This window comes from Abramis brama, assembly GCF_963993115.1.
Source record: "Abramis brama genome assembly, chromosome: 20".
NCBI classification, from domain to species: Eukaryota; Metazoa; Chordata; class Actinopteri; order Cypriniformes; family Leuciscidae; genus Abramis; species Abramis brama.
This window is the reverse complement of record NC_139982.1, coordinates 16,786,275-16,810,211: the sequence shown is the minus strand read 5'-3', so window position 1 is coordinate 16,810,211 and position 23,937 is coordinate 16,786,275. Positions and strand designations below refer to the sequence as shown.

Here is a 23,937-nt window from a genome sequence, read left to right as displayed (position 1 = left end):
GTGCTGTGCACTACCGCGCATGCGCACAGATACTGGCGGAAGGTCAAATCTATATCTATCTATCTATCTGTCTGTCTTATTATCTAAATATTCAAGAGTCAAAATACAGACTTCATAAAGAACCTGCTCTTTATTTTCACATTTTAAAAATGCATTGCTTTCTGAATGAGATGAAAAAGTTATGCAAGGACAGCTCACAAGTAGAATGTTTTTTTTAATACATTGATGCTGTAGCCTGAACTATTTTATAGCACTGTAATTAAAAATTGTACAAAGCTATCAAACTATATTTTAAAGCAGGCATCTCTGGATATTAATTTGTGCAAGTCAAGACAACAAACAGGAATTTGTTCAAATTTGAAAACAAATACATTTTTACTCTGTTCCCTTTCAAGGTTTGTTCTATTTCATTCCCAAATGCATGATGGTCCGGTATGGTCCTGGGCCTCCCCAAATTCCCCTTAAGGAAGAAAAACAAAAAAAAGGAAGAGAAAAATTGTCAGGCTTATAATCAAAAGGGTAAGTTGAGATCAGTACTAGATCAGCAGTACTCACTTGAGAAGGCCATGCCAATACAAGTGAGGCATGAAATCAGCTTTCATGTGGTACATGACCCTGCTCTCTTTACTTTGGTCCACAGGGAACGTCTCCAGCGGCTGCCCGTCATAATCAAATTCTGCCAAGATGACTGTGTTGAAGCTTGTAACCAGAGGGCATGAGGTGTAGCCATCATACTGCAACATGCACAAAACAATTAGCATTTATTATTTATAATTAGTATGCAATAAGTAATATTTAGCTATTTAGAATGATTAATTTAATTATTTATTAGTATATCCTTAATCCAATTAATGTATGAATATATGCATTATTTATGTACATATGAATGTACTTGCTACCTGTATGTGTAGTTATATAAGAAAACACTGTAAAAAAAAAAAAAAAAAATCTAACCTCCCCAACTCAAAATTTTCTAGTGATTGGTCACATCTAAATTTTTCAATTGGTTCAATGTATTATTTCTCATTGAGCCAATGTTAACAGACTATTGCAACAATTGATTAAATTAATTGTACAGAATTTCACTTTTAGATGTGACCAGTCACTAGAAACTTTTGAGTTGGGCAGGTTAGAAATTTTTTACATTGTGTGTGAAATTATTCTATCCCACAATTCAATGCACTGGACTTAATTTTTCTGTGCGTGACAAAAGAGTGACAAATGAACCAGAAGTAATAATAGCCACAAATTATTTTAGGATATTTATTTTAGGATAGTAGATGGCAGATAAGTTAAAGAGTAATAGATTGGTGCTGGGATGACTTAAGTTTTAGCACTTCTGGTTCCATCGTCCCAAAGTCAATGTTTAAAAAAAAAAAAAATGTATGGACTTTTGGTTAATGCTTGAAATAAGGTCTGTGGTGAACACAACCTCAAGATATTTTCACGTTTTATTCAGCGATATAAAATACACCAGTAATACCCTCTTGTCTTGGGTTATTTAAAGCTTTTACTTGTCTTGTAAAAGGGGGTTGCTAACGAGTATCTTAATGGGACTACAGAGGTTGTCGGGGACATTAAACGTCATCAGTCGAACTCATCTATTCACTAGTCCGCTTTCACATTTTTTCTCGTTGTGTTTATAATCGCACTCTTGCAATCTATTATAACTCAAACTTTCAGGAGAATACGTTTTTAAACAAAGACTGAAAGAGTTGTCAAGCTTAGTTGAAGTCATGCGACAAAAATACATCATCACCGCATCACTCTATATTAGGACTGGATCCATGTCAGACTCAAAGCCAGTATGCAGTATGATTATGTAATTGTTTATTTTAATACTGCGCCCCCTGGTGGTGTTCATTTAGATAACACAGGAAATAGAGATTGAGGAGCAAAAGTTTTTTGCCAACAGACAGTATAGCACTTCCACAGAGGCAAAGCACATTAATGTTTATCCTCAAACATACTTACCGCCTTATCCGGCGTCTGTTTCTTCATAACTCTGCTGATGGTTCGGTCGAGTACAGCAGACTGTGCAGCTGCAGAAGATTATAGTCATGATTCTCCTGGTCATCTCATTTCAGTGAAACAACTCTCATTACATAAATCGTCTCTAAATGAAAGGGAAATCACTTCACAAGAAACTTCTAATTGTGGAAAACGGAAAAAGAAAAACAGGTTCAAGAATCTGTCTGATGAGTACTGAAAATTAAGAAAAGGTTTAATGAGCTCCTACTTTTCCCAGAGAGCACCACAATAATTACATAATATCAAAAAACATTTATAATCAGAAAATGTATTTAAAGAAGAGTTTTTTTTCGGTGTTTTACCTACTGCTGCTGCCGTTTTGGACGTGGGTAGATTGGTGCAGTCTCCGATACCAAATACATTGGCATACGTATTATGCTGAAGGTTGTACTTATTTACATCCAGCCAGCCGGCCGCATCCTCCAATGAGGAGCCTTTCAGCGCTGCGGGTGGTCCCATCGGAGGGGTAACGTGGATCATCTCGTACTATGACCAAGATGAAGGGTTTGTGACACACTCAATCTACAGCAAACAGAACTGAATGTGTGTTGTGTGTGACAAATTTAACAATTGCTACCTTGAAAACCTCCGTCTCCCCAGGTTTGTCCAGATTCTCAAAAACAGCTTCCTGTTGGTCTGCCCTGACCTCGATGAGGTTCTGCCTGAGGTTTATATTAAGGTCCCGTTTCTTCACAATCTCCCACAAGGCATCTGCATATTTCTTGACCCCAAACAGCACTGGTAAGGAGGTGTTGAAAATAATGTTGGCTTTGGACCTTTTTCCTGTCTAAAAAAAACCCAAAACATTGTTTAAAAACGTTATCAATTCTTTGATTATTATTGGTCATTTGGAGTCTTAAATGTATTGTGGCAGTACCATGGTTTTAAGTGTTAATACTATGGTACTAAATTATATTAATTTACCATTGGGTTTACATGGCTCTCCAAGCTACTTCGAATAAAATAAAATAAAACATGGTATAGCCACGAAACATGTACAAAATACATGGTGTTGCCATGATATATGCCCAAAAATCATGGTATTATCCTTGGTTGTGTCCACGAATCATGGTATTACCATGGTACATGTCCAAAATACATGGTTTTACTATATGATATATGCCCAAAAAACATGTTATTATCCTTATTCATGTCCACAGAATATGGTATTGCCATGATACATAAACAACAAATACATGGTGTTACCCTGATGTGCCCCCCCAAAAACATGGTTTTACACTTATTTGTGTCCACAAAACATGGTATTACCATTGTACAGGTCCAAAATACATGGTGTTACTATATGATATATGCCCAAAAAGCATGGTTTTATCCTTATTCATGTCCACAGAATATGGTATTGCCATGATATATGTAAAAAATGCATGGTATTATCATGATATGTGGCCCAAAAACATGGTATTACCCTTGTTCATGTCCACAAAACATGGTATTGCCATGATACATGTACTAAAATACATGATGTTACCATGATATGTCCCCAAAAACATTATATTACCAATATGTCCAAAAATATAGTAATAGCATGATATTTCTGTAGGTGTATTAATAAAAGGTGATGATTAATGTACAATGGGATTTACAACACAATGCGTAGATCAAGAATGAAACCTTTCTCAGGTAGGTATCCGAGAGATACATGATTTTCTGAGGAGCTCCTCCACATTTGATGGGAGTTTTTGGTAAGGTGAACAAAGCATTTCCCTCCTTAAAGTTTCTCAAGGCATTCCACGTCTTTTCCACTGTTTTCACAGAGTAGTTTGAACCAATTTTGGGATGTTCAAAAGCTTCTGGCAGGCCCTTGATCTGGAATAAGCAGAAATAATTCAATTGGATTGATGCTTTGAGAAGAAAACTATCTAATATAGTTAATATAGATAGTGGTATCTAACGTACCACTTTAAATTGTTAACCCAGGATCCTTTTTAACCCTGAGTTTATTAATCCAGAGTTAACTTATTCCATGTTTCACACTGTGTAAACAGGTACAGTTTCATATTTCTTTGCATAAACAGAGTCATGTCAGGTATGAATAAAAAAATAAAAAAACAGAACAAAGGTTGAAATTGTACTTAACCTTTGATATCAAGACTGACAGACAAATGTATTTAACATGACATTAAGATTGGAAACATCCTCTGGACTGATTTGGCAATAACACCACACCCAAACTGTTAATAAAAAAAAGCTTTCCGAGAATGTTTCCTCTCAAACAAAACAAGCACTACATCCAGTAAAGGTTTCACATCATGCACATGAAAACAGAAAACGAGCAATTCAGTCTATATGAATGACATTAATAACATACCTTTTCAAAGTGCAGTTCAAGCCCAAGAGCCACAATCAGATAATCATAGGAAATCTGAGAGAAGAAAACAGTTACATATAATCAGTAAAAAATACTAAAGCTAGGTTTAGTTTGATTTAAGTGAGCATTCTGAATTATCTTGCAATTTATCAAAGGTAATATGACATTCCTTTTGATTTTGCAACATGTTCTGCTCTGATTATTTTATAACAACACACCTTCAGGGTTCAATAAAATGTGCACTGACTGTACTCATGCAAGATCACAATGACGCCACAAAAATTCCCAGCATTACCCTATACTAATCATATGCAGAAAAGCACTGCTCTTTCACAACACAGACGCGTTAATCGTGTAACTATCAACTTAAATACCGTTCCATACCTTTTTCCCAGAGTCTGTGTGGACAGAGTTGTTCTCAGGGTCAAATTCTGCCACTTTGGACTTGACCCACGTCACCCCTGATGGGATCACACTCGCTGTTGATCGCGCAGAGGAAGCAACCGTTTTAGCCCCTGCGCCAACTAACGTCCATATAGGCTGATAGTAATGCGTCTGGAATCAAAAATGCATTAAATGTCATGCTGAGTTTTGAAGAATTGAATAAAAGTCTCTTCTGCTCACCAAGGCTGCATCAAACACAGTAAAAACAGTAATATTGTGAAAAAATATTACTATTTAAAATAACTGTTTTACATTTGAATATATTTTAAAATGTAATTTAATCCTGTGATCAAAGCTGTATTTTCAGCAGTCTTCAGTGTCACATGATCCTTCAGAAATCATTCTAATATGCAAATTGTTTTATTATAATCAATATTGAAAACAGTTATATTTTTGTGGAAACTGTGATACTTTTTTTTTCTGGATTCTTTGATGAATAGAAAGATCAAAAGAACAGCATTTATTTGAACTAGAAATCTATATTGTAACATAAAAGTCACTTTTGATCAATTTACAGTAAAGTGTCCTTGCTGATTTCTTTAAAAACAAAAAAAAGTCTTACAAACCGCAAAGCTTTAGAACGGTACATGTCCATACAGTAGACATGCTCTAAACAGGAACTTGTTAAACCTGAATCCCAGTATGTGATGTACGTGACTCCTCGAGAACAACCAGGCACATGTTGATCTCTTAAAGGAGCAGTTCAACTAAAAATGCTCTGCTGCATTGTACCTCGCTAGGCTCCACGATGGCCACGTTCTCCGCGCCAACTTTTCTTTTCAGGCGTGCGGCCATGGCTATGCCACCGCTCCCTCCACCGAGCACGAGAACTTTGTAGTGGTCTTTAGCGGCCAGCCCAGAGCTGGTGTGAATGTGTGAGTTGATGACAGAGGAAACTCTGCAGTACTGCCTGGACAACAGCAGCAGCTGTGGGTGTAGAACGCCTGCCATGCTGAGCACTGACGGGAGAAAACCAGAGGGAAATATGCACACAATTACAGACAGAAACAATTTTTGCAACGACCTGATGCTAGTTCCTTTTTTTTTTTACAACTTAGGAGGTTGTAGTAACCACAGTTAGGCAACCAATTTGGTTAACCTCAGCTGTTGATTTTTCTCTTAGACCACTTTAATCAATCACAAAACACCGATGAACAAACTACAGAGAGAAATAAATATATTAAATAAAAATATTAATCAGGATGAAAACAAAACCAAAAAAAAAAAAAAAAAAAAAAATTTTTTATATATATGTATTGTTTTATTTTGATACCATTTTGATCCAATATCATGTTCACATAAAATATTAGTTCCCGGTGAGAATATTCATCATAGCCAGCACATATATCCAGAGCCCCATACAAGAAACAGATCATGGCCACAAATTAAAGGGTTAGTTCACCCAAAAATTAAAATGTTGTCATCATTTTACTCACCCTCAAGTTGTTCCGCACCTGTATGAGTTTCTTTCTTCTGTTGAACATAAAAGAAGATATTTTAAAGAATTTTGGTAATCAAACAGTTGACGGTAGCCATTGACTTCCATAGTATGAAAAATAAAATACTATGTAAGTCAATGGCTGCTGTTAACTGGTTACCAATATTCTTTAAAATATCTTCTTTTATGTTCAAATCGAAGAAAGAAACTCATACAGGTGCGGAACAACATGAGGGTGATTAATGATGACAACATTTTAATTTTTGGGTGAACTCTACTTTTAAGAATTAGTTGCTACGCCTTAATAATTCATGGCTTGAGTTAAATCTCCAAACATTTAACACTTTAAAGAGGTTGTGCTGACATGTTCTCAAAAGTTCTTGTGGTGATGTTCCCAAAAAGACTATTGTGTAATCTAGTCTTCTTGTAATAACGTAAAATTTCAACAGTTCTGTAATCTTTAAAAATGAAAAGAATGAGAATAGTACGCTACATTTAGAGATCTTGCATGCATCTACTTGCCTTTTTATTTTCAAAGCTGAGCGTAGAAAGAGAGTCCTCACGTCTGTTGGATGAAACACCCTGGTACATAGTCAAAAACATATTCACTATCATTCCAACCCATCACATCTTACAGTTAAACTAAAGCTGAGTCATGATACCTGGCATTTTACATGGATGTGGCTCAAAAACTATTGAGCTGCCTTCCTAGGCATCATTGTTTCTAATCATTTAGTGAGCAGCCTATCTGAACAGTGTTTTTCTGTAGTCAGTTATACTGTCTAGCTATGAAAGGACATTCCATTGTCATTGACAATACAGACCCTTTTTGTTTTAAATTCACATCAATAACATTTAAGCATGGAAATGTAGGATATCAATGCTGACTACATAAGTTTGATGTCTGCAATTATTATTTTTACGCTTCAAGTCAGCTGTAAAGCCTACGTGCGTAGTCAAATTGCTAACAGCTGCTTGTGTAACGTTACAGGATAACAATAAACAACATAATCCTATACACGGTGTAGTAGTAAATCCTTATTTTTGACATATCAAACATTAAACTCGGGTCAAATAAGGTCTTACCAGAGTCAAAGCGATGTCTATGAGACAGCTCTTGCAACTGTCAATGATACAGTATCAATGCGGGTTGTTTTCCTGGTTCAGCCCAGTTTGACGTGTGGACTTTATTACTCAACAGTCAGTAACGTTGCGCGATGATGTAATATGTGCATGTCATAATTCTTTATTCAAGCTAATTCTTATTTTATAGCGCTTGATCTACTGTATGTCCGGTATTTACGGTAGTACTGTAACGTTACGTGAGAACTTTGCACGCACGAGCAGACGAAAGTTAATAATATCATGCCGCCGTGATCGTCCTGAAGGGGTCGCTACTGCATTTCCATCAGGTGCTGCTTATTATCATCAAACGTTACTGAATTATTAGACTGAATTACAGCACCCATCATACTGAAGACTAATAACATTAAATAACCTAACTTTAAACATATTAATTAAAATCTCAGATAAAATAAATTATTTATTATTATACTAACACTTAAGCTATAACATGTACAGTATATTGCATATAGCAAGTTCTATTTTTTACACAGATAACCCAAAAAGTTTTGAAAAGACGTTCCCAATAATCCCGGCACCTATTGTAGGTTGGTATTATGGTGTTACGTTAACATTATATATCAGTTAAAAATATCGATGGTAATATACAGTCAAATATTCAGACTACAGCAAATTAGCATGTTTTTATATGCTTTAATAAAAAATAAAAATACAAACAAGTTTGTTCTTAAATGAAAACCGAATGTGTTTATTCATTCACGGTTTGTTTACGTTTTGATCGTAAGCTGTAACCTTCCGCAAAACGGTTGTGTGTGCGTGCGCGCGCGCGTGAGAGCGCGAGAGAGCAGGAGGTGATTTAAGGATCTGTCTAGTGTTTTCTCTGCTTAATTTCTTATGGACGATTTACTCCACCCTGTCTCCGTAGCAGAGCCATAAATGAATGGATGGAGCTTGTTTTCGGTAAGCGCTGTATGTTGTACATTGCATGTTGTGAATGATGGATCATGATAGTGTACCTATACACCGCATTTATGAGCGATGAGCGGGTCTGACGGGCACGCGTTTCTTTCAGTGACATAATATTGGCTTGTTATTGCATTCTGTAGCAGATTTTATACATAAAATGTCAATGTATTGTAATTATCGGTCTTATTTTACATCTGTGTGCCACTTAAGGTTGACCAATTGAGACTGTACAACTGAGGTAACGTTAACGTATTTTACCTTGGGTCTGCATGGCTATTTCGTCTATTTAGGCATTGAATAATGTTAATAGTTTGTGTATTCAATTCAATATGTTATAAGATAAATACTTTAAATTAAATATGCCAAATATTTGAATATTTAATACAATATATTTGATATATTAAATTAACGATATACATGAAACATCTAAAATCGAATTTATTTTATTTTTATTTTATTTAAAATATACCAACTGTAAAATGATGATGCTTTACTTAATAATAATAATAATAAGTATTATTATTTAAAATAGTATATATATACATACATACATAACAATACATTTGAATTAAATGAAATTTAGATTATTTAGATTATTTATTATATTCAAAATATATCTAGTGTAATATGTTTGTGATGCGTAACTATAATAATAATTATTATTATTATTTAAAATATATTTATTATATATACTCATATATATATATATCTTGTAATATGCTAGTAATGTGTAATTATATAATTATAATTGTTATTATTAATTAAAATATAATTATTGTGTATATACGCATAACAATTAATTTAGTTTAAATAAATAATTCTTGTTATATATTTTGTATCCATATCTGGATTTGGATCCATATCTATATAATTTTGACAAATTCCATAGTATTTTCTAATGCTATATTCTATACTCTAATTCCGTTGCAGATTTATTGATAGGTATAGAGGACAGGATTGTCAATATATGAGAGTCTACAGTCACTTTTGTATTGGACCGTAGAGCTCTGCAGGCACGTTGGGTCAGTATGTCAGGCGCCTCTACTGCTTACGAACTTTCAGCATTGATTTCAATGGAAAACGGTGGACCTGGAGTATCAAACATGGCGCATTTTGGAAGTCTTTCTTGTTACAGTTCAGGTCTTGGAGCTTCTATTAAAGGAACACTCCACCGTTTTTTGAAATAGGGCTTATTCACTTTCTTTCCTACATTTAGATAGGTGGGCAAATGCATTTTTGTCTCAGTGCATGCATTGTTTTAGTTTGACAGGGTCGGCGCTAGCTTAGCTTAGCATAATGAATGGAATCCTTTGTTGCCAGCTAGCATGTCCTGAGTAAAAGTGATATAAAATTTTTTAAAAACCCACCTAATTACTTCTTGTGGCCTGCGTATTCACAACAAGTACAAATAGTGATGCAGATTAACACTAGGCGATTTCCTAGGCAGATATTGACTTATATATTAAGGACTATATTAGGGGGAAGCACAGGCGAAGCACTGCTACTTGGGCGTGATATCTCTGCGCCCAAGTAGCAGTGCTTCGCCTGTGCTTCCCCCTAATATAGTCCCAAGTCAATACCTGCCTAGGAAATCGCCTAGTGTTAATCTGCATCGCTATTTGTACTTGTTGTGAATACGCAGGCCACAAGAAGTAATTAGGTGGGTTTTTAAAAATTTTTATATCACTTTTACTCAGGCCATGCTAGCTGGCAACAAAGGATTCCATTCATTATGCTAAGCTAAGCTAGTGCCGACCCTGTCAAACTAAAACAATGCATGCACTGAGACAAAAATGCATTTGCCCACCTATCTAAATGTAGGAAAGAAGGTGAATAAGCCCTATTTCAAAAAACGGTGGAGTGTTCCTTTAATGAGCTGATGATATATACAGTATCAGGTGTGTTAAATTAGGAAGACATCCAAAGTGTGCAGTGCTGAGGTATCCCATGTTACGTTTATTTTCACATCGAAACAGGGAAGGTTACAACCTTTCACAGCTACGTAGGTTCAGTACAATGTCCCACCTTTTCTATAAATCGTTTTGTCACGTAAAGCCAGCATATATGCAGCTCTTCTCGGGATCACCTGTGTTTACTGCATGCCAGCATCAGCAACCCTGCAGTGTTCCCGGCGGAGAGTGTGTGTTCCCAGAGACCTGACCGGTCTCCTGGCTGCAGCTCCTCTGGGTTCTCATTAGGACGATGTGGGGGAAGATACGCTGTGTGTGTCAGACATTAAAAACTGCTAGACCCGTTTTCTGCTTTAAAAGATAATTACATTCTGGTGTGTGTTACTAGCTAGGCTAATCAATCCAAGTAAACAAGCCTATATGAATTACAGTATGGCTTTATAGGAAAGCATTTTGTTTGGGATGTCATTGTTGATCTGCTTCTTTGTATAAAATCTCTATTAATATAATCTTCAAACCAGCAAATTTAAATTTGATCGCTTCTATAAGGAAAATGACAAGGTGTTTAATGGAAATGGACTGTTGGACTCATTCATGTTTTTCAGTGAAACCCTTAGGACCCGTCGGAGATGGCCTGATGTTATGGCAGTTTGGAAGAAGGACGTTCACATTGGTTAGTACAGTTGGACATGAACAAATCCTGCATATAAAACACATAAACGTATACTGGCATTCATGTTTAGAAATGTTGAATGTATTCAAGTCATCCTAAATGTCTTAAAGGAATAGTTGAAATGAAAAATTAAAAAATTAAAATTATCGCATAATTTACTCACCGTCAAGCCATCCTAGGTGTATATGACCAAACACAATCAGATTTATTTAAAAAAATATCCTGGCTCTTCCAAGCTTTATAATGGCAGTATATATATATATATATTAGGGGTGTGCAAAGCAGCCGGTATTTGTATCTGTATTTGTATTTGTTGAGGGGGGAAAAGTATTTGTATTTGTATTCGAGTAAAATTCAAAATAGGTGTAAAAATCCATTTTTTTTGCGTTACACTTTTAATTTACGTTATAGTGTAAGTATTCTTTAATTATATCCATTATAATAATTATGGATATGCAATATTGGTTGATGTTTTTCCATAAATCCAGCAATTGAACATGTAACAAGGAACGTCATTGAAAAGAAAATAACATAACAGCCATTACCAACAACTCTGTCAACAGCCTATTGTCTAAATTACCGAGCTAACAGAGCTACTAGTGTTGTCACTGTACCAAAATGTCAGTATTCGGTACCAATACCAGTGAAAATCCACGGTTCTCGGTACCAATTTCGGTACCAAAGCTTAATTTAGATTAAATTTACATATATTAAAGTGTATATCACGGTTACAAAGATGGAAACTGTAGTATTAAAAACACTTTACAATAAGATTCAATTTGTTAGATAACATTAGATAAAATGACCTAACAATAAACAATAGTTATATACTGTCGCAATTATTCTCCTTGGGGTTAATTTAAAAATACATTTTTAAAATCAAAAGTTAACATTATTTATGTTAACATTATTTAATGCACAATGACTGAAGTGAACAAACATGACCAATCAAGTGTTTGTATTAAATAACATTCACAAACATTAATTAATGTTGTAAAAATATATTGTTCACTCAATGTGTTGATGTTAGATGTGCATTAAGTAATGTTATGAATGGTATCTTGTAGTGTTACCAAATACAGGAGATAAAACGTGTTTTATTTGACTTGGCTGTACTTTTATTTAATCCAAAACTGCATTCATATTTAATTTTAAAAGGGCTTTTTAAACCTGCTAAGAGTTATCCAGCCAAGAATAAGCCTAGAACAGCTTTTCTGAAGGACTGATATTAATGACATGATGACGGCTTTTTATTTCATTTCTCATCTCCATAAATATATCTAAAGCTAATGCAAGGGCTAGAAATCAATTAATTATTTGCTGATACTTCCTCGTCATCATGGAGAGCGCAGTTCGCACCGCGTCTGTCGTTGCTATGCAACCAACATAGGCGCGCCTGGAAAAACGAGCGCGCTTGCCGCGCGCCTACATTTGAAATCTGCACGCGCAAAAAACGCGCTATGTGAACGACCGCTTATGGCAACGTGACATTAGCCTAATCCAAAATATTTCCGTGTCATTTCCTCCTTTCTTATCAAGTGGATTTACAGCCGGAGGAAACGCAGCTTTTTGATATAAAGTTTTTCTTGTTCCCGAATACAAATATTTTTTTAAGTATTTGTTCGAAATAAGTATTCGTAAAAAACACATTATTTGTGCCTTTCCGAATACCGTATTCGGGTTTGGCTCCACCCCTAATATATATATATATATATTTATGGTTTTTTTTTAATTGTAACTATATTTTCTGTACTGACTGTAATGACTTTGTAATTCCCATTATTACAACTTAACACTTCCCCCCCCCTGAATATTATATATATTTATAAATATGATGTTTTCTCTTGGGCAGTTACTTCTCTTTAACAGTACTTCTTGTTACTTCTGTTTAGGTTAACTCTTTAGGTTAACAGTAACCACTCACACAATCAACCGTAGACGCCACAAAGAACCAGATAATTACAGTGTTTTGCAGTTCCCATTCTTTGAAACACAAGAACTGTTCTCTCAGTCCATACTTAATTTCTGAATATAATATGTTTATTGTTAGCCACAGAATTCAACTACGCCATGTTTGAGGTCTTGTGCTCTTCATAGGTCTTGTTGCCTAGAAACCTTGATGACACCCCCCCCCCCCCCCTCCCCCCTCCCCCCTCCCCCCTTGTGTGCTCTTGGTTTCACTTGCACACAAACAAATCAAACTCGTTTAAATCCCCAGAAATAGCCAATTAGTGCTTTAAAGAGAAGGGATGGTTTGTATTCTCTTCCTGTGTCCTCACTCATTGCTGCTTTATTCTCTCATGTGCTGCTCCGCAGAGATAAAGCAGACGCTTTGCTGCTATAGGGATGCTGACGTGAAGTGCACTACGTGTTTATGTGTGTGTGATTATGGGTAGGAAAAGGTAAACGGATCTGCCAATGACGCAAGGTTTTGCCTTGACCTTCGATAAACCACAGATCGTTTCTCGCCCTTGGGCGGCGGAGGCAGTTCGGTTTATCATCTTTTTAAAAACATGATCTGGTCGTCTGGATGGAGATCACTTACGGCTCATAACTGCTGGGACATGAGTGTGAGACCTGCAGGTATTCTCCTTTTGTTTTTCACTTTTCTGTTGAGGTTAGCTGTTGTAATACGCTGAATGTTGCAAGTGGAAAGTTGGGAAGCCAGTGTTGTAAGAATGTTGCATGAGTTTTAGTCAGTGTGTGAGTGATCAAGTTCACAAACAGGAAGAATACACACGCCTCCATGTATTAGTCACTGAGGCCATTTAAACATTTTGTGTATGCTCGGAGTAGCCTACTGTAACACACTCGTACTGTCATTTCCATAATTGTTGAAATGTTTGTCAAGGAGTTCTTATGCAAATTCAAGAGGGGGAAACTTTCTCCTCTACTCTTACAAATAAACTAGAAACAACATTTTTGTGACTTTAGCCCATGTCTGTTAGCTTTATGCTAGTCAGAAAACTAGACGTTTGTTGTAGTCCTTCAAAAACGATTTCTTTAAAAGCAAATATCTTCCTTTGCTTTGAACTTTGAGCGTTGTAACTTTGCATATGTTATTAATGCTCAAACAGCAACATCACACACTAACTAAAGTTAGAAAAGTGAAATCATAATCATCCACCCCTTGAAAAAAATTGCAACAATTTTAGATGCTAGTGAAAATTCACAATTCTCTATTCTGCAGTTTCGATACCACAGCTAAAACTATGAAAGCTTGTTTCCGCCACAGAATAAAAAAAATAAAAAAAGTAATTGCGACTTTATATCTCGCAATTCTGACTTTATAACACGCAATTGTGAGTTTATATCTCGCAATTCTGACTTTATAACACGCAATTGTGAGTTTATATCTCGCAATTCTGACTTTATAACACAATTGTGAGTTTATATCTCGCAATTCTGACTTTATAACACGCAATTGTGAGTTTATATCTCGCAATTCTGACTTTATAACGCAATTGTGAGTTTATATCTCGCAATTCTGACTTTATAACACGCAATTGTGAGTTTATATCTCGCAATTCTGACTTTATAACACAATTGTGAGTTTATATCTCGCAATTCTGACTTTATAACACGCAATTGTGAGTTTTTATCTCTCAATTCTGACTTTATAACACAATTGTGAGTTTATATCTCGCAATTCTGACTTTATAACACAATTGTGAGTTTATATCTCGCAATTCTGACTTTATAACACAATTGTGAGTTTATATCTCGCAATTCTGACTTTATAACACAATTGTGAATTTATATCTCGCAATTCTGACTTTATAACACGCAATTGTGAGTTTATATCTCTCAATTCTGACTTTATAACACAACTGTGAGTTTATATCTCGCAATTCTGAGAAATAAAGTCAGAGTTGCAAGATATACTGTAAACTCGCAATTGTGAGATAAAAAGTCGCAATTATCTTTTAAAATGTTGTATTCTGTGGCGGAAACAAGCTTCTAGCCTAACTAATATAACTATAAAACATTATTAAAGACAAGTGAACAGTCAGTAGATCAACAATACAAATGAAATAAACAGTACTTTTTAGGTTTTAGTTTTCAGGTATAGAAATTGGATAAAGTAATCAAAAATAAATCTTCACTGTATAAATTAAATATAAATTAAACCTTAATAAAGTTACAAAAGTTATTCAGTCAAGAGCAGTGAGTGATTTTTTCTTTGTCTTTTGTTGTTTGATCAACAATTAAAACAGACAGCAGCAGGTTTATTAGGCTACTGTCACTTTAAGACCGAATGCACAGATCCAATGTACTGATGCAGAATCTGCACAGAACCGTAGCTTAACTCAGGAACCTGGACCATTGAAGCACCTTTAGGGTATAGGCAAGTTGTATGTGTCTTTTTGCCTTGTCATTTGTGTGATGGGGGCGGATTTGTACAAAGAGTGTTGGGTGTGGAAACTCTTCAATTATTAATGGTTGGTTATGGTTGTAGCACCTGAGCTGAATGAGGAAACAATTCTCATGTTTCACAAAGCTGTAGCAGGAATGAACCAATTCATATTATCGCAGAAATGATTGACCTATTCTGAAAAAGGGTTGAGTGTTTAACGAGAAAGTTATGCTTTACCAAACCAAAAGAAGTCGTGTAAAACAAGTCTGTGGTTTTTCTGCTAAAGACCTGTAGTTTTAGCAGAAAAACCTAAACTCTAGTTTGTCAAACTTTTTTGCTACAATGCATGGGTGTTATGGGTGTGGCGTGCAACAGTTAGGCTAAGTCATATAGGCTACATAGTCATATCATATAGGCTACATAAAATTATAATAAGAACATTATAAGTGTGCATGGGGCGTGGCTTTTAATGATGAGACTTGTTTTTGTAATCAGGCTCTCAAAAATTATATAAAATTTGGATTTAGATTTTCAAATATAAAGAATTATCGGTATTGGCCAAAATTTTCATATTGGTGCATCCCTAATTTTTATAGGGAAAAATGTGGTCTTCCATAGTATTTGGATCATGTTAAAACCACACATTGCACTCATCTACCATGGTAAATAGTAACTATATTGTTTCTATAGTATTTCTTATGAAAAACAGTAGCCTAAAGACATTAGTATAATGCACAAAAACTGCTATAGCTTAATAACAAAACAAAAAATGCTGTTATTACTCCTTAAATGCATTTAATGTCTCCATTAATAATATAAAAACATTCAATATGAATATATTGCCACATATTGCCCCCCATTTCTGCCACAATCCCTTGGTTTTAGTTAGTTTTACTACAGTAAATCATGGTAAATATTGGTGACTTATGGATTGAAAGCCTTCTATCGTTGTGGCTCAATGTTTCTCCTGTTTTCCACATCAGTGTTGTTGAGAATGTCATCGCTGTTTCATCTGGCTTTAAATCACCAAGACATTTGTGTATTTGTGTATGGGAGACATCTGTGCCAAACCCGCTCGAACGCTCACTGAGTCTCACTGTATGGCAAGCCGTTTTGATTTTTATTAATTCCCAGGATATGAATTCTTTATATCAACAATTACATTTTTACTAGTTAAAATGCTAATCCATGATATCAGAAATTGGATTTTCGAGACTGAGAGAGCTACATGGAAAAAATATGCACCAAACAAGCCACTTTGAAATTTTGCTGTTTTCATGAATACAAAAGTTGGGTGACCCTCCCCTCAACAAAGAATAAAAAGACATGACCCTCCCCTATTTTCCTCTGGTGGTCCATTCCATAAATGAACCATAACCATCATTAACCATCCATAAACTGTCCCTAACAATGGATATTTTTGATATCAGGAATTACATTTCCACTAGTAAAAACATGAATTCTTGATATCACTCACAGAAATCAAATTCTTGATGTCAAAATTTTTATTTCAACTAGTAAAAATGATAATTCTTGATATCTGAAATTTTATTTTCACTACTTACATGTCAGCATAGGCTGCCATTCAAATTCAATTGTTGATATCAATAATTGATTTCTTACTATTTCACATATCAGAAATACAATTCTTACTAGTAAAAATCATAATTTTTGATAGGAATAGGAATTTATTCCCTCGTCTTATAGTCCACCAGGCAAAAAATTATCAGTTTGATCATTATTCATGTCAGAAGCGCAAACAGGGATCTAGAGACTCACTAATTTGCTAAGTCTTGCGAACAGTTCCTGTACAGCACATCTGGCTGTGAACTTGACGAACTTCTGGAGTGACTGCAGTGCGGTTCATCTCAGGCCATGATATAAAGTGACCCTCGAGTCAGCAAAATATAACCTGGACTCCAGCCCAGATCCCCAAATTTCGATCGATTGAGATTATGTTTCACGTCACCATGATGTTATAGTAACACAAAGAACATTGTACAGTAAATCCTCCTGCGGTTGAACAGTACATCCAACATCTTCAGCTATTGAGTCACAGACTATAAACATATGAGATACTGTGAAAGAGATTGAGGTTGAGTATGCATTATGTTGTGCCGCAAGTGTCCATGTTATTGGAAGGAAAACAAATCCAATACTTTTCTTACATTTATGGTAAAAATTTATTATAAAGTTAATTGATAACCAGCTTAACTTAGACTATTTTTAGCCTATTTCATATTCTGGTGTCTATATTAGTGTTTATTGCTAGAAAATTCTGGAAATCTCACTAATTAAGGTTTTTAAATGGAACACAATTGAGAAAAAAATTACAAACCTCAAATAAAAAGCAATTTTTCTGATGGTTAGCTCGTCCTTTCATGTGTCCTTATAATCTTTAATCAAAATAACTTCCCCTCCCTCTAGTAGCAACATCTCTTCTCTGATGATGTGTTTAATGGCGTGAGGGCGGGATCAACCTGTCACTCTCACATGAGATCAACCAATAGCAAACCACAACCATCCAATCAATTCCCAATGGTCAAAACCAAACCCCGTCCTACATTTTTTCTTGTTGGAGAAGCCATTTCACTCGGATATACATCACAATAGCGTATAAAAGACTATCACAACTTCCGTTTCATGCTGACTTGTCCCAACAGTGTTGTTCATTCCTTTATGTCTCAGACATTTTTAATTAGCAAAGAATAAAAGAGCAACTTCAGTAACTTCAGCTTCAATAAACTATTCTTCTAGGTCTTCCAAAACCAAGTACTGTGTTTATAAAGCCAGACGCCTCCTTAACTCCTCAGTGAAGAGCTAGTAAATGATTGGGAGTAGGTTTATGCTAATGAGCATAAGCCCTGCAGGCGATGAAATTCCACAGACGGGACATGTCTCAATCTCGCGCACTCACAGACAAGTGTAGGCAACGTCTGCTGCGTTCCACAAACTAGCTGCCCAACAGAAAGCAGACTATGCAGTACTTCATGGTTTGTTAATGACTCTGTAATTTGATTAGCACTGAAGGGGGTTTAGGGTTTAATCTAACGCCTGAATGTTTGTCTGTGCCACTCGAAGAATGACATTGCAAACAGGCAATGGCGCTGCGATGGCTATGGATGTTAGTACCAGGGAGAGGAGGCTGGAACCCACGCTCGAAATCAACCGGACAAGGTAGAGCTTCAAGGGCTTGTGGGATTGGGACGAGGGCGAAATGATAAACAGGGGGAAATATCCTGGAAGAGCTGGATTACGTCTCTGGAAACTTCTTCCAGGAGATGTTTGATTTCTAAGAGTCAATGATAGGTTCTCACTTACACTCTTTCTATTTGATATATTCACTGATGATGTCATAGGTATCGCTCTTGAGACATCGCTGTTAGTGGCTTTTGAAAATATTGAGTCCATTTATGGCTCCTCGCTCACTTCCAGAAACAAAGTAAGAGGAGATTATGAGGAGGATCTTTTTAGTGGACAAACTAATCCAGACTGACATTGAGATACACATTGGATCTTGGTTTTGGGTGTTAGTGCATGTTGTTCTGAAATTTTTCTAAACTTAACTTCTGTTCAACTCTAGAGGAGGAACGTCATGTTCGAGCCAACGATCGGGACTACAATGAGAGGTTCAGTTATGCTGTAAGTCTATAAATGTCTTTTATTGGTAACACTTTACAATAAGGTCCCACTAGTTTTTTTTTTTTTCAACGTTTTTTATTGATTTTCCAATAAAACAAACAATAACCAAATAACAAAAATTATATCACCAAAAGGAAAATAAGTTACAAAAACATTCCAAATATTTTGATCAAAGCAGCAGTAATTAAAATAAAACAAACCAGAACAAAAATATGTCACACTCAAAACATTAATACATGCACCCTCTTATTTCTTAAGGAAATCAATTAAAGGTGCCCACATCTCTTCAAATTAAAGTCCCACTAGTTAACATAAGTTAATGCATTAATGTGCAATACATTTGTCACAGTATTTATTAATCTTTCTTAATGTTAGTTTGTTCATGTTACCTCAGTTCCATTAAATAATATGAGCAAATGCAACTTTTGATTTTAATAATGTATTGAATGGATTGAAATTAACATTAAAGGTACAGTAAGTGATTTCTGAGAAACACTGTTGATATTTGAAATCAGCCGAAATAAACACACCCCTCAGTTCGTTGCTCCGCCTCCAAAATGCACGAACACGCAATGCAGGAGTGCATGTCTCTTTATCATAGCTGAAGTGAAGCAAAATGTGATGACGAACGATTGACAAGGAAGAACAAAAAAATTAACATACAGTAAATGAGAGTAAATTATATACAAGGGAGAGTTGGTTGTTAGTCGCCAGCAGCACAGCAGCTCCAGACAAACAATGACATTCAAAACTGTCATGTTACTATAGCTAACATTACAACAACAGCAGATATTGTTTCAGTGAACACATAGAAAAAGCTTTAAAAAATAGAATAGAAAATAGAAAGCTTTTCTTATATTAACGCGGGTCCTAAAGCTCTTGCCTGATCACGACCCTTCTTTTTCCAGTGATATTCCTCTGAGCTTTTCTCTTTTGTAATGTCTCTCAGCCATCTCTCTTTCTACAGTGTTTCTTCAAATCTTCCTCTTGCTCACTCTCTCTCCTCCCCCCTCATGAGTGGACACACCCCCTGCTGCTGATTGGCTACAAGTGCGTTGTGTTGCTCGGTCCGATCCACTTTCTACAGCGTTTCTCAGAAATTGCGTACTGTACCTTTAACTGAGATTAATGAATGCTTTAATGAAAGTTTGTTCATTATTCATTCAAAATAAGTGATTAACTACTTCTGTTCACCAGAGAATCTTGAAAACAAAAAAAATCTATTTTAAATTGTAATAATATTTCACAATATTACTGTTTTTACTGTATTTTTGATCAATTAAAAGCAGCCTTGGAGAGCATCAGAGCAACTAATGTTCAAAGTGTTTAAAAACCCTAATGTTCAAAAACATAAAAAAATCTTACCACTCCAAACTTTGACCAGTAGTGTATCTTTAAAGCACTTAGGTCAACTTCTTCTGTTTTAAAATGTGCTATTGAAAGAAACGTTTCTTGTATTGTAATTGTCAGTTAGAATTAAAATTCAAAGTTAGAATTATTTTCTTTTCTATGATTCTTTTCCAGGACAATTGCATCAAGACAGCAAAATACAACGTTTTCACCTTCCTGCCCATTAACTTGTTCGAGCAGTTTCAACGGTTTGCGAACGCGTACTTCCTAGTACTGCTGATACTGCAGGTTCGTCAGCCTTTTAAGGTCACTTATGAAATTACTGAAGATAAATCTGGGGCCTCATAAAACGATTTGATTTGGTTCTACATTACACTGAAAATGTTGTTATGCGTATGGCAACTGACAATGTTGTTCCAAACCTGTATGCCTTTCTTTCTTCTGTACAACACAAAAGAAAAGAAAATGAAAAAGAAAATGAAAGTCCCTGTGGTCCATTGTTGGTTTGGACACCAAAATATCTTTTGGACATCTTCTTTTGTGTTCTGCAGAAGAACGAAAGCCATACAGGTTTGGAACAACATGAGGGTGAATAAATGATGACAGAATTTTTATTTTGGGGCAAACAATCTCTTCAGTGTTATACAACGCTAATACTCTGTTGTGTGTTCTAGTTAATTCCAGAAATCTCATCTCTTTCGTGGTTCACCACCATTGTGCCTTTGGTGTTGGTTCTTGCTATCACAGCTGTCAAAGATGCTACTGATGACTATGTGAGAATCTATTCTTGTCTTGTTTATCTTTACAACTCTGAATACCGCATTCATAAAGGAATAAGCTGAAATAAGCTAAACCGATGTTTGTTGTAATTTTTCTGGGTAACACTTTATTTTGATGGTCCCTTTTGAACATTCTGTTGACTATAAGTAACATTGCACTTACATGTCAACTAACTTTCATTAGAGTATTAGTAGAGTGTCTGCTTAATATCTACTAACTCTTTATTGTGATGGTCCTCCAACAGACATTCTACTGACTATAAGTAACTTTGCAACTACATGTCAACTTATTCTAACCCTAACCCTACCAGTCTACTAATACTCTACTAACACTCTAATGAGAGTTAGTAGACATGTAGGTGCGACGCTACTTATAGTCAACAGAATGTGTTAAAGGGACCATCAAAATGAAGTGAAACATTTTTCTGTTTTGGATTTTAGTTCCGCCATAAAAGTGATCAACAAGTCAACACCCGGCAGTCTCAGGTACTCATCAAAGGAAAGTAAGTGCATTTATGCCACATATCAGCATTTTCTGCTGTATGTCTTGCTGTTGAGACACAGTTATTGAATTGTAAATGCTTTAAGAGATGTTTAAGAAATGAATAACGATTGACCTGTAACACATGAAAATATCTCTCTTTCAGACTGCAGATTGAGAAATGGATGAATGTAAGAGTGGGTGATATCATCAAACTTGAGAACAATCAGTTTGTTGCTGTAAGTTTGAATCTGTTGCTAATATATACAGCCTAACAGACTAACTTTAGTATGGCAAATATAATAAATATAGCGGATATGGTAATCACATCATGTGCGTTGTACTAATCACGATCCAAAGAGTTAAACAACATCAGACATATTATTTTATGCCAATCGCTTCAAAGCTTATGAGCAGATTTAACCCTAATTTATAAACTTTAATTGTCAAAAACTGTTCTGAGACTGATTCATTTCAATTAGTGAAATTATGGTCAAGATCCTCGCTTCCATGTATGTCTTTAAGGTCAAATTCATTAGTTTCTTTCCTTTTTCATTGGAATGAAATAATTAATTATATCTGAGTTTTCATCAGTTAGTTTTGCTTAAAAAAATGTTGTTAACAAAAAACGTAATTAGGCTGATGCAATAAGCCAATAATATCTTTTGTTATGACCTAAAACTGAAAAATGGCCAATATTAAATTTATATTATTATATTATATTACTATTTATATTATTTTGTTCTATAGAAATAAAATCAAACAAAATATATAAAAATAAAACACTAAAAGCTCAAATAAAAAATAAAAAATAAATAACTTTATATATATATATATATATATATATATATACACTCACCTAAAGGATTATTAGGAACACCTGGCATGGTTGTTGGTGCCAGACGGGCCGGTCTGAGTATTTCACAATCTGCTCAGTTACTGGGATTTTCACGCACAACCATTTTTAGGGTTTACAAAGAATGGTGTGAAAAGGGAAAAACAAACAGTATGCGGCAGTCCTGTGGGCGAAAATGCCTTGTTGATGCTAGAGGTCAGAGGAGAATGGGCTGACTGATTCAAGCTGATAGAAGAGCAACTTTGACTGAAATAACCACTCGTTACAACCGAGGTATGCAGCAAAGCATTTGTGAAGCCACAACACGCACAACCTTGAGGCGGATGGGCTACAACAGCAGAAGACCCCACCGGGTACCACTCATCTCCACTACAAATAGGAAAAAGAGGCTACAATTTGCACAAGCTCACCAAAATTGGACAGTTGAAGACTGGAAAAATGTTGCCTGGTCTGATGAGTCTCGATTTCTGTTGAGACATTCAGATGGTAGAGTCAGAATTTGGCGTAAACAGAATGAGAACATGGATCCATCATGCCTTGTTACCGCTGTGCAGGCTGGTGGTGGTGGTGTAATGGTGTGGGGGATGTTTTCTTGGCACACTTTAGGCCCCTTAGTGCCAATTGGGCATCGTTTAAATGCCACGGCCTACCTGAGCATTGTTTCTGACCATGTCCATCCCTTTATGACCACCATGTACCTATCCTCTGATGGCTACTTCCAGCAGGATAATGCACCATGTCACAAAGCTTGAATCATTTCAAATTGGTTTCTTGAACATGACAATGAGTTCACTGTACTAAAATGGCCCTCACAGTCACCAGATCTCAACCCAATAGAGCATCTTTGGGATGTGGTGGAACGGGAGCTTCGTGCCCTGGATGTGCATCCCACAAATCTCCATCAACTGCAAGATGCTATCCAATCAATATGGGCCAACATTTCTAAAGAATGCTTTCAGCACCTTGTTGAATCAATGCCACATAGAATTAAGGCAGTTCTGAAGGCGAAAGGGGGTCAAACACAGTATTAGTATGGTGTTCCTAATAATCCTTTAGGTGAGTGTGTATATATATATATATATAATTTTTTTTTTATTTATTTTTTTTAACTTTTTTTTATCAGGTAGAAATTGTGAGTTTGTGAGTGTATTGATTTTTTAATTTATAGAATTTAGTAGTGTCCATAGATTAAAATAACTTAACTTATTGTAATGAAATTAAAATATAAATAAGTTATAATAAGAAATATTGATATCTTGATTTCTAGTGGTTTTAGCTTACTTTAGCTTTGTAGTTTTGCTTTTTTTGTTTAATTTGAAAAATTTTAAGTAATCTTGAGGACCCCTTAGCATTTTTTTGAATCCTAGGTTGAAAGTTAAAAAAATATTTTAAACTTTTGGAAAAAGTTGATATTTGAAATTTGGTTAAATTTGGTTATTACACCAATTTTCATAACGTTTTACCATATGGTTCTATTGGCTGCCATAGACAACCAGCCAGGAGCGAAATAAAAACGTACAAACCTTGGCACTTAAATACAACAACTATACCATCAAATTGACAGAAAAAGATTCTGATGATCCCAATATGACTGACAT

The 23,937-nt window shown here is 35.4% G+C and overlaps 2 protein-coding genes across 5 annotated transcripts in view; one reads left to right on the top strand and one right to left on the bottom strand.

The window, feature by feature from the left end:
* Positions 1-111: 111 nt before the first annotated feature.
* Positions 112-7,626, bottom strand: sqor (sulfide quinone oxidoreductase). The gene is made up of 11 exons (XM_084094985.1): positions 7,329-7,626; positions 6,765-6,824; positions 5,537-5,763; positions 4,745-4,915; positions 4,361-4,414; positions 3,664-3,858; positions 2,609-2,818; positions 2,334-2,517; positions 1,975-2,042; positions 556-734; positions 112-460 (listed from the first exon to the last, which is right to left on the bottom strand). The coding sequence occupies exons 3-11, from the start codon at positions 5,753-5,755 to the stop codon at positions 403-405; spliced, it is 1,338 nt and encodes a 445-aa protein (XP_083951111.1). The 5' UTR covers positions 5,756-5,763; positions 6,765-6,824; positions 7,329-7,626; the 3' UTR covers positions 112-402.
* A 520-nt stretch (positions 7,627-8,146) lies between these two features.
* atp8b4 (ATPase phospholipid transporting 8B4) overlaps positions 8,147-23,937 on the top strand; it is a 37,193-nt gene continuing 21,402 nt past the window's right edge. Inside the window, exons 1-8 of one of the 4 annotated variants that reach the window (XM_084094785.1) lie at positions 8,216-8,285; positions 10,807-10,874; positions 18,313-18,408; positions 18,815-18,873; positions 20,398-20,511; positions 20,898-20,996; positions 21,444-21,505; positions 21,650-21,722. In XM_084094785.1, the coding sequence (XP_083950911.1) occupies positions 18,333-18,408; positions 18,815-18,873; positions 20,398-20,511; positions 20,898-20,996; positions 21,444-21,505; positions 21,650-21,722 (483 nt within the window). In that variant the 5' untranslated portion in view covers positions 8,216-8,285; positions 10,807-10,874; positions 18,313-18,332. Of the gene's footprint in view, positions 8,286-10,806; positions 10,875-13,261; positions 13,458-18,146; positions 18,225-18,312; positions 18,409-18,814; positions 18,874-20,397; positions 20,512-20,897; positions 20,997-21,443; positions 21,506-21,649; positions 21,723-23,937 lie in introns of those variants that run through there. The other 3 variants (XM_084094784.1, XM_084094786.1, XM_084094787.1) reach the window with 3 other exon arrangements.

Coding starts and splice junctions, on each gene's coding strand:
- sqor (XM_084094985.1), bottom strand. CDS start 5,755: ATGGCAGGCGTTCTACACCCACAGCTGCTGCTGTTGTCCAGGCAGTAC. Junction 3,859..4,360: donor TTGAACTGCACTTTGAAAAG/GTATGTTATTAA, acceptor TGCTTATTCCAG/ATCAAGGGCCTGCCAGAAGC. Junction 2,819..3,663: donor CGGATACCTACCTGAGAAAG/GTTTCATTCTTG, acceptor GGTTTTTTTTAG/ACAGGAAAAAGGTCCAAAGC.